This window comes from Dipodomys ordii, unplaced genomic scaffold, assembly GCF_000151885.1.
Source record: "Dipodomys ordii isolate 6190 unplaced genomic scaffold, Dord_2.0 Scaffold1, whole genome shotgun sequence".
NCBI classification, from domain to species: domain Eukaryota; kingdom Metazoa; phylum Chordata; class Mammalia; order Rodentia; family Heteromyidae; genus Dipodomys; species Dipodomys ordii.
In genome coordinates, this window is record NW_012267217.1 from 23,400,468 (window position 1) to 23,416,316 (window position 15,849).

The 15,849-nt window shown below is 41.7% G+C and overlaps 1 protein-coding gene across 1 annotated transcript in view; it reads left to right on the forward strand.

Annotated features, from left to right (window-relative positions):
- Serp2 (stress-associated endoplasmic reticulum protein family member 2) overlaps window positions 1-14,097 on the forward strand; it is a 24,997-nt gene extending 10,900 nt beyond the window's left edge. Inside the window, exon 3 of the mRNA XM_013038102.1 lies at window positions 14,049-14,097. Coding sequence (XP_012893556.1) covers window positions 14,049-14,089 — 41 coding nt within the window. The 3' untranslated portion in view covers window positions 14,090-14,097. The remainder of the gene's footprint in view (window positions 1-14,048) is intronic.
- Window positions 14,098-15,849: the final 1,752 nt, after the last annotated feature.

Genomic DNA, 15,849 nt, shown 5'->3' on the forward strand with positions numbered 1-15,849 from the left:
GAAGGAAAAGTGGGAGATAGAGGGAGGGAGGAAGGGAGGGAGGAAGGAAGGAAGGAAGGAAGGAAGGAAGGAAGGAAGGAAGGAAGGAAGGAAGGAGAGAATGAAGAAAGAGAAAAGAGGGTAAAAAGGAAAGTAGAGATAAGAAATCCTCCAAAGGCAGTTGTAAGGACCTAAGTACTAAGTACTGGCCTATAACAAAGCTCCTAAGCTGCATTCACCTCACTCCCCCCTCTGAGCCCTCATGGGAAAAACAGTGCAATGCCCTGGGTGTTTAGACTTCCATTTGCCTTTCATCCTCCCAGGCTGGGATTTCCTTGATAGAGCCAGCACTGATATTCCTAATCTAGCAGAAAGCTGTGGCTTTCCTCACCCCAAGGATGAGTTTTCAGAGATAATACCACTGATGCTTCCCTAGGTAGAAGTACAGGCATGCAGACCAAAGTCAGAGGAGAAGTTTGTACTTTAAGTTAAAGACTGAAAGTACAATGTATGTTTAATTTTCATGAAGCAACCCTAGTATAGAGCTTTTTAGTATAGTTGCCCTTATGATATAAAACAGTGGAAACAATGTTTTTTGTGTGTGTGGCAGTACTGGGGTTATTATCTCAGGGTTTTGCACTTGCTAGGAAGATGCTTTACCACTTGTATCACACCTCTATTATTGATTTGGTTATTTTCATACAAGTTATCATTTTTTTTGCCCAGACTAAGCTTCCCATACAGCTAGAATGACAAGCATACACTCTTCTTTTAATTGGTTAAAATGGGGCCTAGTAAACCTTTCCTCTGAGCTTCCCTCAAAGTGTGATCCTCCTGATTTCAGCCTTCTGAGCTGGGGACAGTGCATTTTTGTGAGACATGGCAACTGTCCAACTAGGACAATTCAGTCCCATATTTTGCTTTGATCAATTTTGTTGAACTTAATAACCATATGTGTGCATTTGTGTGTATATATGCATATTACATATATGTATATGAAATTTAAAACCTTTTTCTCAATTGAATGTTTACTCACCCTGGGATTTGGGTTGGCTTGAGCCTGTTGAAGTGGCTGAATTTGTCTCTACTTAATCCACCGAGTTTCAGATTCACGTTGAAGTCCAAGGAATTTAAGCCCCCTTAGAAGATTGCCCTTTTTTCCTCTCCTCTTTTTTTGTAAGAGTGTTATCTTCCATTTGTTCAGACACTGGAGCCTCTTTCCAGATAAGCAGCTCACCCTGGCTCTCTGAACCAGGTTTCAAAACCTACCTCTTTGGAGAACTGTTTGATAGCTTCTTAAAGAGTGCTTGTTTTTATCTTGAGATGCAGAGACAAGCATGACCTGGAATGTCTGTCTGAGAGTGTTCACTGCAAAGATACTGTCACACAGATATACCAGCTGCTAGCTTCCCAAGGCTTGTGCAGACTTGATGCTCTTTTCTGACCATTAATGATAGTTGTCACGGCTGTTTATGCCCGAACTCTAACTCCTGGATTGTTTACTTCCCCCCTCTCTCTCTTACATCTTCAGCTCTTTCTTTCTTTCTTTTCCTTCCTTCCTTCCTTTCTTTCTTTCTTTTTTTCTTTTTTTATTTCTTTTTTAAGAACCTTATTGAGAAGGATTCTTGAGTCACACCTAAGCTCAATGAGAAAATAGTCACCAGTTGATTAGTAATGTCTGTCATGAGAGTGGTATTGTCAACAGGGCACATTTTCATCTTAGCTATCCCTGGCCACAGTATTCCCAGACCAACTGTCTTCAGTGCTTTTAGTTCCCTGTGATTAGAATGCCTATTGGTCTTGGTCATAGTAGGTCCTTTCCTTAATATATTATGCTGACAGTTTGACTGTTTAGAGTCAGTATCTGCATGTGTGTGCTTCTGTTGGACTCGTGGCATTCTTCACCTCCTCAGAGCCTGTGCTGGGACCTGTACATTAACACTGTACAGTAGCAATCTGTGACACTTTCTTTGCAGCAGCTCCTTGCAGCCTGGTTCAATGTTTCTTTGTTCATAAGCCTCAATTAAGGCTTCATCTGGGATCAACAGAGCCACCATTTAATTCCCATCACCCTCCAGTTCTCTGCAGGAACTTTGGAAATGCCAACCTTGCCCCAGTTCCCCTGGGCTACTTTTCCCCCATGTATTCCTAATTTCAATTTTACATCTCCTCTCTGGCAAATCCTGATATTCATTTCCTAATTAGAGATTCTGAGAATCTAAATGGCTCCAAAGCCTCAGTGTCTATTCTTAAGCCTCCCCAGCAAGAGGAGGCCTCTGGGGAGATAAGGTTAACTAGTGACTTATTTTCTTTATAATTTTCCATGCTATATAAATTTGTCAACAATCAGGTTACTTTAATAATCAGAAAGAAAAAAAAGTTGAGACCAGAAAGCCTGAATAGTTTTCGGCCTTTCAGCCTTTATTTGTCCTTTTTCTTCTTAAAGCTGAAGAACTCTGTTCAAATCTTAGAGAGCAATAAATGAGAGAAGAGCTGTTGTAGTTGGAGTTGTGTAGGCTCCTGTGTGTGTTTGTGTATGTGTGATTTTCTGTGTTTTACATGTTGGTTTCTGTGTTTGCAGGGGTGTGTTTGTATATGTTTGTGGGTGGTAGGATTGTGTGTGTTTGTGAGTGTGGATATCCTGTATTGCTGGATATTCTGATTCTCCATCTACAAAAGAGGGTGCCATCAAATAACTGTCACTACAGAGTTAAGGCCTTGGAGCACAGAGTCTGATGGGTTTATTTGGCGCTATCCATCCCATCAACCCCATGTTTCTGGGAAGGGATATTGCATTTGTTTGTCAGTTAACAGATTGTACTTTTCTTCTGGACTCCCCAGAGACTCTGCCTGGGACGACTGGGATTGGAGAGAGATAACATATCATAAGCAGGTCCTTGTTCATTACAACCTTTTAGAATAGATGTAAAGAAATCATTCCCTCACGTTCTCTTTGGCAGGGCCTGAACCTCTTGAGTGAGATGGTCCAGGTCCACCCACCCATCCCCTTCTTCATTTCTACAAGGGCCACACCCACAGATTCAAGATGAAGTGGAAGAGTGAAAAGACTGTGAGTCTTGGATGTTCTAAGCACACACAGAAAGCCAAAGGACTGCTCTTGTTATGCTCTTCTGGTTCTCACCCCCAGTGTGGCCCCCATGTGGTCACCAGTTTAGTGGTGGTATGTCTTTGAGCCTTAGTTTGGAAAGTCAGACGTTTTGCATTGGCAGTGCTATAAAATCTTCTAGAATACAAGATTGAAGGGAGGACTGTATCTTAGAGCATGTTGGTTGAAAACTACCAAATGAGCATATCCATATGTCACAGGAGGGAGTTAGCATGGTTGCTAGGAGGTCCAACTCTAGGATGAGACTTTAGGCTTATATGTGGTGCTGCCTACTTCTTGGCTATGTAGCTTGGTTCAAATGACTTATGCCTATATCGAATCTTGGTTCTGCCATTCTTAAAAGAAGGTAGGACTTTTTCAGTACTCCCAGGATCCTCTGGGCTACTAATTCTGAGGACTAACATTTCACATATAAAAATCTTACTTGAGTCATGGTCAGGGTTTTTTTTTTAATTTTTAATTTTTTTATTTTTGTGCTGGTACTGGAGTTTGAACCCAGGTCCAGAATGCTATCCCTTAGTGTTTTTCATGGGCTAGTGCTCTGCCACTTGAGCCACAGCTCCACTTCAGCTTTTTTGGTGGTTAATTAGAGATGAGACTCATAGACTGTTCCATCTGGGCTGAATTCAAGCATAAATCCTCAGATCTTAGCCTCCTGAGTAGCTAGGATTACAGGCATGCGCCACCAATACCTGGCTTGATCAGTTTTATAAATATTTACTGTTATTGTAAGGGTATGTCTGGTCCTTTCTCACACCACCTTCTTATTCTCTAACCCCCTGACAAGGTTCTAACAAAAATTCTGACTGATTTCAGAGAAGGGAAAAGAAGTTGACATATTTTGATGGTTTTGCTTTGTGCTAGCAAGATAACTTGAGAGGAGAGCATAGATTGGCAATGTTAGTCTACATGGCCCAGACTAGCTGCACCTGGACAGCTAGAGGTGGAGTTATAACCAAAGGACCAGGGATGTAGGAATGCCACCTCTGCAGGGACACCACACCTTGTCTGCTGTCAGAAAGAACTATAAACTAGCCCATTGATGCATTCTGTTTTCACTACCATTTCTTATTTTTGTGTTTCTTTGTGCCAGTATTTGGGCTTGAACTCATTGCCTCACATTCTCCTTTGGCTAATGCTCTACTACTTGAGCCACAACTCTACTTCTGACTTTTCAGTGTGTAGTTGAAGATGAGACTCTCATGGACTTTCCTTCCTAGGCTGGCTCTGAGCTGCAATCCTCAGATCTTTACCTCCTAAGTAGGTAGGATTTTAAGTGTAAGCTGCTGGCACCTAGCCTTGGCTACCATTTCTTGAGGACTAATATATTGTAACACCAGATCTTACATGTACATTTTTCTCTTCTAGTCACACAATCTCCAGAAGAAGCTATTTATTAGGCTCTTTTTCTAGATAATCAAACTGAGATGTATGGAGGAAATCAGCCAGTATCCTATAGCTAAAATGTGAGAGAGCTAGTAACCAAACCTAGTTCTTTTAGACTCTAACACTCAGCTGCTTTTTATTAGTTCACATTCCTTCTCTTACTATTTCCATAAGAATCCTATGGAGTAAAAATTTTCCACTAATTTCAACCCTTTAGCATAGGACTGTGTTAAAACCCTTGTTAAAACATCCCCTATTTTCCTCTGCTAGTAAAATGTGTTTTCCAGAAATTCCTGTTGTCTAGTTAAACCAAGGCCTGTTCCCAGATGGAGGGAACATTATCATGGCCACAAGCTGCTCCCTGATTGCGCCACTAGTGCCCCTGATCCTCTCTCTCTTTCCTGGACACTTGCTCTAGGACAGACTTCAATCTGCCATGTTTGCAGGCTGAGCACATAAATACTGGCCTGTGCAGAAGACTGACAGAACTCTCTGGAAACTTTGACCCCAGAGGAAGTCACCCTGAAAACCAGCAAATGAGGTATATGAGGAAGTGGATGGCCCTAGAAGAAGGATAGAAACCATTCTTCTGCTCTGGAGTTCCTTCCTCAGGATCTGAGTTGGACAGCCTCAAAGAGACATCTCACCAGCTATCAGTTTTCTCAAGGTGACCGTTGGCCTCTGTTGTTATGTGCCACTCTACCCGGTACCCTGGTGGAGTATCTGAGATTGCATAGGGTCTCTTTTCTAGGGAACGTTTTTCTGCTTTTTTTATTTTTTAATGTAGCTAGAAGGCATCACATTCTTTTCTAATAATATCTGCTTTTTAGCATTGCCTTCTTGCCCTTTTCTATTTCTTGAATCTCTCTTTATTCCTTCTTCTCCATCTTTGGAGAAGCTACCAGAGAATGTTATCTTGCTTTCTGTTTTCTTTCTCAGCAGAAAGGAGCTGCCTTTCCACTGTCTTGTCTCCTAATATATCTGCTTATCTTTCAGGGCCTATACTTTTTTTTTGAAACCAAGACTTTCATCTTTTATTTTTCCCAATGAAAAATACAGTTTGAGTTCTAGAGTTATCTTATTATCCTAAAGGATATTCCACTGGTCTGTCTTAATCTCTCTTCTCAGCAACTGCCTTGATTACTCTTCATCAAGTATTTGTTTTCAATAAAAGTTGGTTATGAATCTGACAAGTCTTCCTTTCTGACAGTTTCCTATGGGAACCACTTGAGTCTTCCCGGTGTCTCTCTGGAACTCTTTTGTAGCCAGGAAGAGTTAGTCCTCAGGGTCAGCATGACATGATCCAAGGCCATTGGTATTTTATGGTATGTGGTGTCTTGGCTTCTCTAAGGACTCAGATCTTGGGACTTTTGGATCCAAAGGTAGCTATTTGATCTTTTTTGGTTTGCAAAGTAGTAATGTAAGGTTTTAGGGGTTCTTTGTTCCTTTCTTTCCTTCCTTCCTTTTCTTTCTTCTGTGTGTGTGTGTGTGTGTGTGTGTGTGTGTGTGTGTGGCACATATGCCATTACTGGGACTTGAACTTAGGGCCTAGGTGCTGTCCATTAACTTTTTCACTTGCTGGAACTCTACCACTTGAGCTACAGCTCCACTTTTGGCTTTTTGATGGCTAATTCAAGATAAGAATCTCACAGATTTTCCTGCCCAGACTGGCTTCAAGCTGTGATCCTCCGATCTCAGCTTCCTAAATAGCTAGGATTTCAGTGGAGGTTTTATAAATGTATTTATCTTTGTACTCTTTGCAGTGGATCTATGTTGTACATGGTATCTACTTACCTGGAATTCAGAAAGAAAGATGATTTAATCTAGTAATTATCCTAAACTATGTAAAATTCTTTAAAGAAGAGCTAAATGAGTCTATGAAAGCATATAAGGGCTGACAAACTCTTGGGCAAGTGGTTCTCAAAGTGTGTCCTTAGACCAGCAGCTTCAACACCCCCATAAGCTTGTTAGAAATAGTCTCAATATGTCCCTACCCCAGACCCACTGAGTTAGATATTTGGGGGGTATAGCCCGGCACCTGTTGTTTTAAAACATCTCCAGGAGATTTTGATACATACTCAAGTTTGAGAACCTCTGTTCCAATGGGTCAAAGAAGCTTTCTCTGAAAAAAAAAATATATATATACATGTTATGAAGGAAACAAGGTTATGGGACAGGGATGAGAAGTATTTCAGGACAGAAATAATGGATTGTTTTCAGCTCTGTGAAAGACCAGGGAGCTTTTGGAAGCTATGAGGGGATACCACACGGGGGGATGAGAGCAGCAGGTGAATCTGGATGGGTGGATAGGAGCCAGAATCTGTAGACCATGAAGAATTGGGCAGTACTGGGGCTGGAAAGGTGGCTCAGTGGTAGAGCGCTTGCCTTGCATGCCTGAGGCCCTGGGTTCGATTCCTCAGCACCACATAAGCAAAAAGAGAAAAAGCTAGAAGTGGCGCTGTGGCTCAGGTGGTAGAGCACTGGCCTTGAGCTGAAGAGCTGAGGGACAGTGCCCAGGCTCAGAGTTCAGGCCCTACAACCGGACCCAAAAAAAAAAAAAAAAGAATTGGGCAGTGCTAAGCTTCAGGAGTACGTTAAACATAGGAGTGACACTATGTTCTTTGCTTTTTAAAAATAAACAATAACTCTGTAATAATGTAGAGAAAGGATTGAACAACAGGAGTGGATCAGCTGGAGATCATAGCAGTGTGTAGAGAAAGATGATGTGGCCTGGACTTGGGTGGTGGGTGGGAGGAAATCAAAAGAAGGCACGTACATCCAATATTTTTAGGAGAAATCCATGCATCCTGGCCATCAATTGGAGGTGTGAGGGATGACCCTAGTATTTTGAGTTCACATGCAGAATGGAAGATAACACCACCAATTTTGGCAGTGGGTAGAGACCACGAGACGGTCCTAATGAGTTTGAAGTATTTTAGAGCCACTCAAATGAAGATAACAGTTAGGTGGTACAAGATAGGCATCTGGAGCTTAGAGGAGAAGTAAGGGCTAGGGTACACATTTGTGAGTCGTCAACAGCTAGATGCCACTGACACTGTGGGTCAGGATGAGTTGCCTTAGGAGAAAATGTAATGAAGAGAAGAAAGCCAGTGATGCTCATGGTTTGATATCAGTGCCCAAGTCTAATGGTTTAGGAAGAGGAAGATGATCCCATAAAAGAAGCTTAGAAGAAAGACCTAAAGAAAAGAACACTAGAAACTAGGAGGCTGGGGCATCCCAGAGGCAATGTTAGTGTCCAGTGGTGGAAAGAGGGTAGTGAGGCAAAAGAAGGCCAAGGAAGGGCTGGGAAGGTGGCTCAGTGATAGAGTGCTTGCCTGGTATGCATGAGGCCCTGGGTTCGATTCCTCAGCACCACATAAGCAAAAAGAAAAAAGCCGGAAGTGGCGCTGTAGCTCAAGTGGTAGAGCGCTAGCCTTGAGCTGAAGAGCTGAGGGACAGTGCCCAAGCCCAGAGTTCAAGCCCCACGACTGACAGACAAAAAAAAAAAGTGAGGGGCTGGGAAGGTGGCTCAGTGGTAGAGTACTTGCCTTGCATGCATGAGGCCCTGGGTTTGATTCCTCAGCACCACATAAGCAAAAAGAAAAAAGCCGGAAATGGCATTATGGCTCAAGTGGTAGAGCGCTAGCCTTGAGCTGAAGAGCTGAGGGACAGCGCCCAGGCCCAGAGTTCAGCCCCATGACCGGACCCAAAAAAAAAAAAAAAAGAAGGCCAAGGAACACTTGTTACATGCAGTGACACAAGGTCTTTCATGACTTCAGCAAAAGATGCTTCTTATGAAGTGAGGGGAGAAGCTAGGATAATGACAATTGAGGCAGGAATAGAAGGAAAGGAAGTGGACCATGTGGGCTGGGTACCAGGAAGATGTGGAATCAGGCACACTGTTCTTGTTTGTCTGAATTGAGCATGCTCTAGCCTAGGGACTTAAGAGTTAGATGAGACTCCCCCATGGTATAACCTCTGTTTTTACTGTATTTGATGTTGGTATAACTTGTGGAGGGGAAGGGAAAAAACAAATTGCTTAAATAGGGATACAGGCAGACCTATTGCAACAATGAGATGTACAAGGCATTATGTTGAAAAACGAACTTTACAACTTTGCCGCTGGGGGAGAAGGGAGAGTAAGAAGGGGGGGGGAGGGAGATGGGAAGGAGTGGGAAGGGGAAACAAAGGAGGAGGCAACAATGCTTGATAAGAAATGTACTCATTACCTTGCTCATATAATTGTAACCCCTCTGTATGGTATTTTCACACACACACACACACACACACACACAAAAAGTTAGATGAGAGAAGCTGAAGAACCCACAGCTATGATCATCTAAGGTCCCCCAGGGCCAGGATCCTAAATGCAGACAGGTGGGTACAAAGTTTGAAGCTTGTTCATTCTTGTACTTCCTACTTTTCACAGAGACTATTTTTTTCTTAGTGGTGGGGCTTGAACTCAGGGGCTAGCCACTGTCCCTGAGCTTTTGTGCTCAAGGCTATCATTCTACCATTTTGAGGCATAGCTCTACTTCCAGTTGTCTGGTGGTTAATTAGAGATAAGAGTCTCATGGACTTTCTTGCCCAGGCTAGCTTTGAATCACGATCCTCAGATCTCAGATAGGATTACAGGTATGAGCCACCAATACCTAGATTTTACAGAGACTTTTCTCAGCCTCTGTGAGTGACCTGCACAAGACTCGGTCTCTGGTCTGGAATGCCTGCCGTCCCTCCCTTTCTTGGCATCTTTTCTCTCCCCTGCCTTGCTTGTTTCTCTGCCCCTCTCCTGCAGCCTGCTTGGCTGTTTTCTCAGCTTTGTTCACCCACTGTTAAGTTATTAACTTGTCAGGGTGTAGACTCCCTGCTTCCTTTCTCTTTGAACTCCAGTTGGCTCCCTTCCTGTTCGCTGCCTTCCAGTCAGCATTTAGAAGGCCAGGGTTACTCTGCAGGTCAGTATTGGCAAGCACACAGAATTACAATTAACATTGGTATAAAATGTGGAAGACTTCTTAAAAGACATGGATACAACTGGAAAAGGAATAATAAACACATCAGTATCTCCGGTTTCTGAGATGTAAGCTTAAAATAGACTCTAATCGAGGTAATTTCTCTAAGAGGGTTTGTTTTAAAGGGCTATCTCCATACCTATTAAAACAAAACTACCGGATTTTTTGCAAGTTAATTCACAGATTCAATTAAGATCAGAAATGTCCTTTTATTTTTAAAGCAAACTCCAAGAAATAGACAAGTTGTTTTAAGGAAGGTCTTACTACTTGGAGGCATGCAAATTTTGTCTGGTTTTTTATTTTGTTTTGGTGCTTTTACTGGGGCGAGAGAACTCAGAGCCTCACATTCCCCTTGGCTGTTTCACTCAAGACTGGCACTCTGCCACTTGAACCATTGTTCCACTTCTGGCTTTTTGCTGGTGAGGTAGAGATGAGTCTATCAGATTTGTCTGCCTGGGGTGGCTTCAAACCATGCTCCTCCGATCTTAGCCTTGCTAGTAGCTAGGACTATAGATATGAGCCACTAGCACCTGGCTTGTCTAAGATGATTTAGAGAGATCTGTAGTAGTTCTGTAATTGAGTGATTAACCGCTACCTAGGACAGCTAAGTCATGAATTCACTAAATTAATTGACTAAATTAATTGACTAAATTAATATCCTAATGATGATTTTTTTTTTGTCTAAAGACATGATTAAGGGAGAAAAGTAACATTCTTGAGCACTTGTCAGGGACAGATCTTTTAAATATATTGCTGTATTTAGTTCTTCGGATTCTTCAAGTTACTTAAATGTCCCATTTTATAAACAGAAAAAGCAGGGCCCAAATGCAATAATTTCTCAAAGTACATACGTTTTAGGGTGGCAGATAATATGTAAGTACTGATTTTCATGATCAAACATAGATAAGCAGTAGTCATTGTATTAATCATAATGTAGGTTGGCTACTTCTAATCTGAAATCTAAAATGCTCTAAAACAGGAGCATGTATGGTGGCTCATACTTGTAATTTTTGCTACTCAGAGGAGGTAAGTAGGAGGAGCACAATTCAAGGCATGTCTGGGCAAAAAGCTCAAGACCTTACCTGAAAAGCAAAGCAAAAATGGATAGAGATATTGGTCTAAGTTGTAGTGAACTTGCCCAGAGCACAAGACCCAGAGTTTAAAGCCCTGGTACTAAAACAAACAAACAAAAAAAGCCAGGTGCCAGTGGCTCACACCTGTAATTCTAGCTATTCAGCAGGATGAGACCCGAGAACTGTGGTTTGAAGCCAGCCTTGGCAGGAAAGTCCATGAGACACTTATCTCTAATTAACCACCAGAAAGCTAGAAGTGGCGCTGTGACTCAAAGTCATAGAATACTAACTAGCCTTGAGCAAAAAGCTCAAGGACTGCACCTAGGTCCTGTGTTGAAGATCTCACAACTGACAAAGAAAAAAGAGAGAAAGAAAAAAGAAGAAAGAAATGCTACAAAATCCCAAACTTTTTGAGTGCCAATATAGTACTACAAGTGGAAAATTGAACAGTTGCACTTGTATGATAGGAAGGTCACAGTCACAATGCAGGTGCAGTAAAAATGATGTATAAAAATTACCTTCAGGCTTGTGTGTGTAAGGTGTATAGGAAACAAATGAATTTTGTGTTTTGATATGGGTCCCATTCCCAAGATCTTTATATTATATGCAAATATTCATGAATTTTTGAAATCTGATATTCTTCCATGGCCAAGCATTTTGGATAAGGATACTGAATCTGTAGTGGTGAGGGGCATGGCATCTTGATGGTGTGAGGAGCCTTTGTTTATGCTATGTTTATCCCTATGATTGTTGCAAATATGATGGTTTTCATGTCGCAGAAGAAGGAAAAGCCTTCAAGACATTAAGTGAAGTGTGTAGTCACACAGCCATTCAGTGGTTGTGGTACAATCCAGCTCCATCTCACCCTCATTTCCACTCTGTATAAATTCACCTTGTTTTGTCAAGATTAAGACAATTCCCCAATCCCAAGAACAGGGTCTAAAGCATGGCATACTTGTCTTCCTAATGTTGTTGTATGTCCAGTCGCCTCCTAGTATTCCTGTTGAGCCAGAATACAAAATATTTATGTAATCTTTAATTCTTGTTATCTTGTTAGTGAGGAAAGAAGCATCAAGTATTTCTAGAAGTTTATGTTTAGTAGGATACTGTCTTCTCTGTCAAGACTCTCTCAAGAACTCAAGATTAGCCAAATGTCCTAAGTTGTTAAACTAACTCCTTCACTTAATCTACTGAGAGTTCTTTCCAAGTTGAGTAAAGTTGGTAGATTTCAATGTATAATTCTAATTTGTTATTGTTGTTGTTTAAGCTTAGTCTCACAAGGGCGGGGAATGTCCAGTCCAAGGACTGATACAGGCCACAAAATCATTTGGTACATGCTAGAACAGATATTCATGCTTCTCATTGGCTGCCCATGGGACAAATGTATACATCTACCTGTATTAGTCATTTTTATAATGCTGTTATGAATATCCTAATAGCTCTTGATAGAAAAAAGTTCCCCACCCATATAGAAACAAAATAACAGAAGACAGCCTGATGCAAATGGGCATGGTAATAGAGATGTGAGCCGAAATAAGAATAAGGTGACAGAAAGAAAGAAAGAAAGAAAGAAAGAAAGAAAGAAAGAAAGAAAGAAAGAAAGAGAAAGAAAGAAAGAAGAGAGAGAAAGAGAGAGAGAGAGAGAAACAAGAAAAGGAAATGGAGGTCCAGAAACAGAGCAACCAGAAGCTGTTTCATTATTTCACACTGTCTGTCTTCTATAACTATCACAGTGAGCATTATTAGTTATTCTTTCTCATTATGATATAGGGACCAAATACTCATGAAAAGACCTAATACCAAATGATTATGGTTAATATCTTTCATTTAGGAAAGGAAGTGGCTATGAACTATCCAAGAATGATTTCAGGGCCCTCTGGGTTATTTCCCTTTGTATTCTCAATGCACAGCTCCTGGCACATGTTGAACATCCCTAATTCAGAAATCTAAAATCTGAAATGCTGTGAAATCTAAAGCAGTTTAACTGATGACATAATGTGATATGTAGAAAATTCAATACCATGAAGTTTTGATTTATGTAAAGATGATTTAAAATATTTATACATGTACTTTAAGCCTATGTGTATGTGGTGTATATAAAACATAAATAGATATTTTAAAAGTTGGTCGTACTAGGGCTCATGCTTTCTCAGCCTCATTGCTATTTTAGCCAGTTGAGCCACACCTCCAGCCTGGCTTTTTGTTGGTAATTTTTGGAGATGGAGTCTAGTGAATTTTTCTGACCAGGTTGATCTCACACTATAATCCTCCAGATCTCAGCCTCCTGAGTATCTAGGATTATAGGCATGAACCATAGGTAATCAATCATAAATTTTGTATTGACTTGTTTTCCATCTCCAAGATAATTTCTTACATGTGTAAGAAATCCCAAAATCCAAAATAAAATTGTAAATCTTACATACTTCTGGTCTCAAGCATTTTAGATAATAGGTATATAACCTATAGGTGGCCACTAATGTTAGATGATGAAATGGCAAAGGACTTGTTTTCTGAGGGTTCTGAAAAGCTTAGCTTTGCTGCGGTCACCTTAGGAAGCTGTGTTCCTAGATATCTTCTAGGGTCAGATCTCTGACAGCTCAGTGGTTTACTCTGTTTTTAAACATGATTACATAATACCAAGGTTCCTTTCAAAAAATAAAAATAAAGCATCATAAAAATTATTCATTTATATTGTAGCCACTCTTATCATCATTGTCCACATTGACAACCAGATTACATCTCCTGGGATACATTTGAAGTCTAATGGCTAGAACTAGGGTAGAAGCATATTTAACCAGCTCTTTCCAAGTGAGTCAGGGATCCAGAAGTCCTCTGTGATCTTCAGGCTATCCCTTATTCCAGCCCAACTCATAGAGACTGAGCCCTGAATAAATCACTATTGCTCTAGAATAAGAGATAGTCTATTTCAGAGATTCTTAGGCAGCCAAAAGACACAGATTGTGTCTTTGTGTTCTGCATGCTGCGTTCCTCAGACAGCCAGAGGCCCAGCTTCCTGCGCTGCTGCGAGCACCTGGCCTCCCTTTCCGCACAGAGCCTCTTATTTTACAGGTCATGGCCATTTTGAACATGTAGATCCACTGACCTGCTTAATGAGTGCAGTTTCTGCACAAAAGCCCACATGCCCCTGTTACCCAGCAGCCACAGAACATGTCTGGGGACGGGAGCCTCTGCCATCCTCTCTACCCTGAGGGATTTCTGGCCTTAACTCCTGGTGGAATTAGCAGGCCTTAGCCCTAAATCCCTAAGGCATCCATCAGCAGACAGAGCCAGGCTGCCTTTGAAAGAAGTTCACTGACCCCTTGTTAACTTAACTCCTTGTTAGGAAATACCTAATCAGCTGTGAGCAGACTGTGAAGAGGCCAGGGTCAGCAGAAGCTGAGGGCAGGGGTGGGTTGAGTCTCTGACAGCATGCTGTCTGGTGTCTGAGCTGTCTGTTTTGGTTTCCCCTTTCAGCTATCTTTCAGATCATTCAGAGCATAAGGATGGGCATGTGAGAAGGTCCGGGCATCCGACATTGCCACCCTCCCGCCGGCGGGTGGAGGACCGCGGAGGCCTGCAGTGGATATTTGTGGGACGCAAACCAATGGAAAGGAGGCTCCTACCACTTCCTCACAGAAGTCAGACCAAATTGCCTCCTCACTGGACATGTCGGTGCATCCGTGTCCTCCAGCGGAAAGGACATTTCTGTATTTCTGTTGACTGGATTTGTAGCCAGAGCAATGCCATCTGTCTGGTTCCCCCTGGGTTTCATTGATGTGTGCATGGAGCCCTAGGAGTGGTTTTACAAATAAATGTCTGTGTTCAACCTTATATCATGTGTAACAAGGAGAAAAATGGGAAAAAAAATAGCAGGAAAGCACAAACAGGTTGGGGAAGTAGGAAGTAGGTGGTAACATGGGAAAGAAGGCTTGGGAATCTGTAGATGGTGAAACAGAGCTAGATTTACTAGGTCCTTGGCCAGGCCCTCAAGAACTCCCTGAATGAAGCCCTGGGTAGCTCTAATAACCTTGGGTTATTATTATATATTATAATAATTATATATTATAATAATAACCCAAGGTTATTAGAGCTATTATTATCATTAGCACCATACTTGGTGGTGCTTTTTATTTTTGCCAGCCCAGGCAGGAAAGTTGTGAAACACTTCTCACCATTTAACTAGCAAAGAAGTATAGCTAGCCAGAAGTATAGTTGTAGTTCAAGTAGTAGAACATCATCCTTGAGCAAAAAAGCCAAATGAGATAATAAGGCCCTGAGTGCAAACCCTCATACTGGCACAAAACAAACAAACAAATGTTAACCTTAGGGGAAGCAAGTCCTTATTGAAATCCTTAAATAGGGGCTAGATAGATAACCAGGACTTCTTAGGTAGGTAAGTTGGAATTCTGCTTTGAATTATGAGAATCTACAGTCATTTCTCAGTCACAATCCATCCATATCTCTGGCACACAATAAGCAACTTGTTGGAGTATTGGAGGTACCTTGGCAGATCCTGTAGAGAAAACAGGAGGCTTGAACCCATTGAAATACTGTGGAATGAAGCAGCTTGGTTAGAAGAAAGCCAAGAGGAGATCGTTGTGTTTTTGTGGTTTTGAAAAATGATCTCAGAGTACAGCAGTGCTCATTTCAACGTTAGAACAGAATGAGCTGTGCCGCTGTAACAAGAAACCTCAATGGCTTCACAAGACAGCATTTTCCTCTCTTGCAGGCTGGCAAGGGCTTCACTGCACAAGGCTTCAGTGTAGGTGTGTTTCCTCACTCATCAAGTCACCTCAGCATAGGAAGGAAGGGAAGTCCCAGACAGCAGTTCTTACCTTGTCCCAGAAGTGGCCCTTTACTTCCATTCATGGAGGCTTGGCCGGACTAAATCATGTCTCAGACAATCTTCAAGAAAATATAAGAAATCAAGTTATCTATTAGATGAGCTCTGTTTCTGCCAGAATCTTCCACTCACTATATTTCCTGTATGCTGTGTGATTGTATTAAGTTCCATTTTCTAGCCAGTCCCTTCCCTTGATTTAATCTCACCATGTTTCTATGTCATCTAGAGTTGTGCACAGCTCACAGTTGGTAGGTGACCAGCTTGCTGAAAGGTAATCATGCAATTTATCCTCTAAGCCAACAAACACTTAAATTCCACTGAGACACCCCACTGGCTAACCTAACATTGTCCTGGGCACATCAAGTCATACAGTCATCACAACAGTCCCCAGGTGAAGCCAGGAAGTTGTATAGTTTCACAGGCCCATTGCTC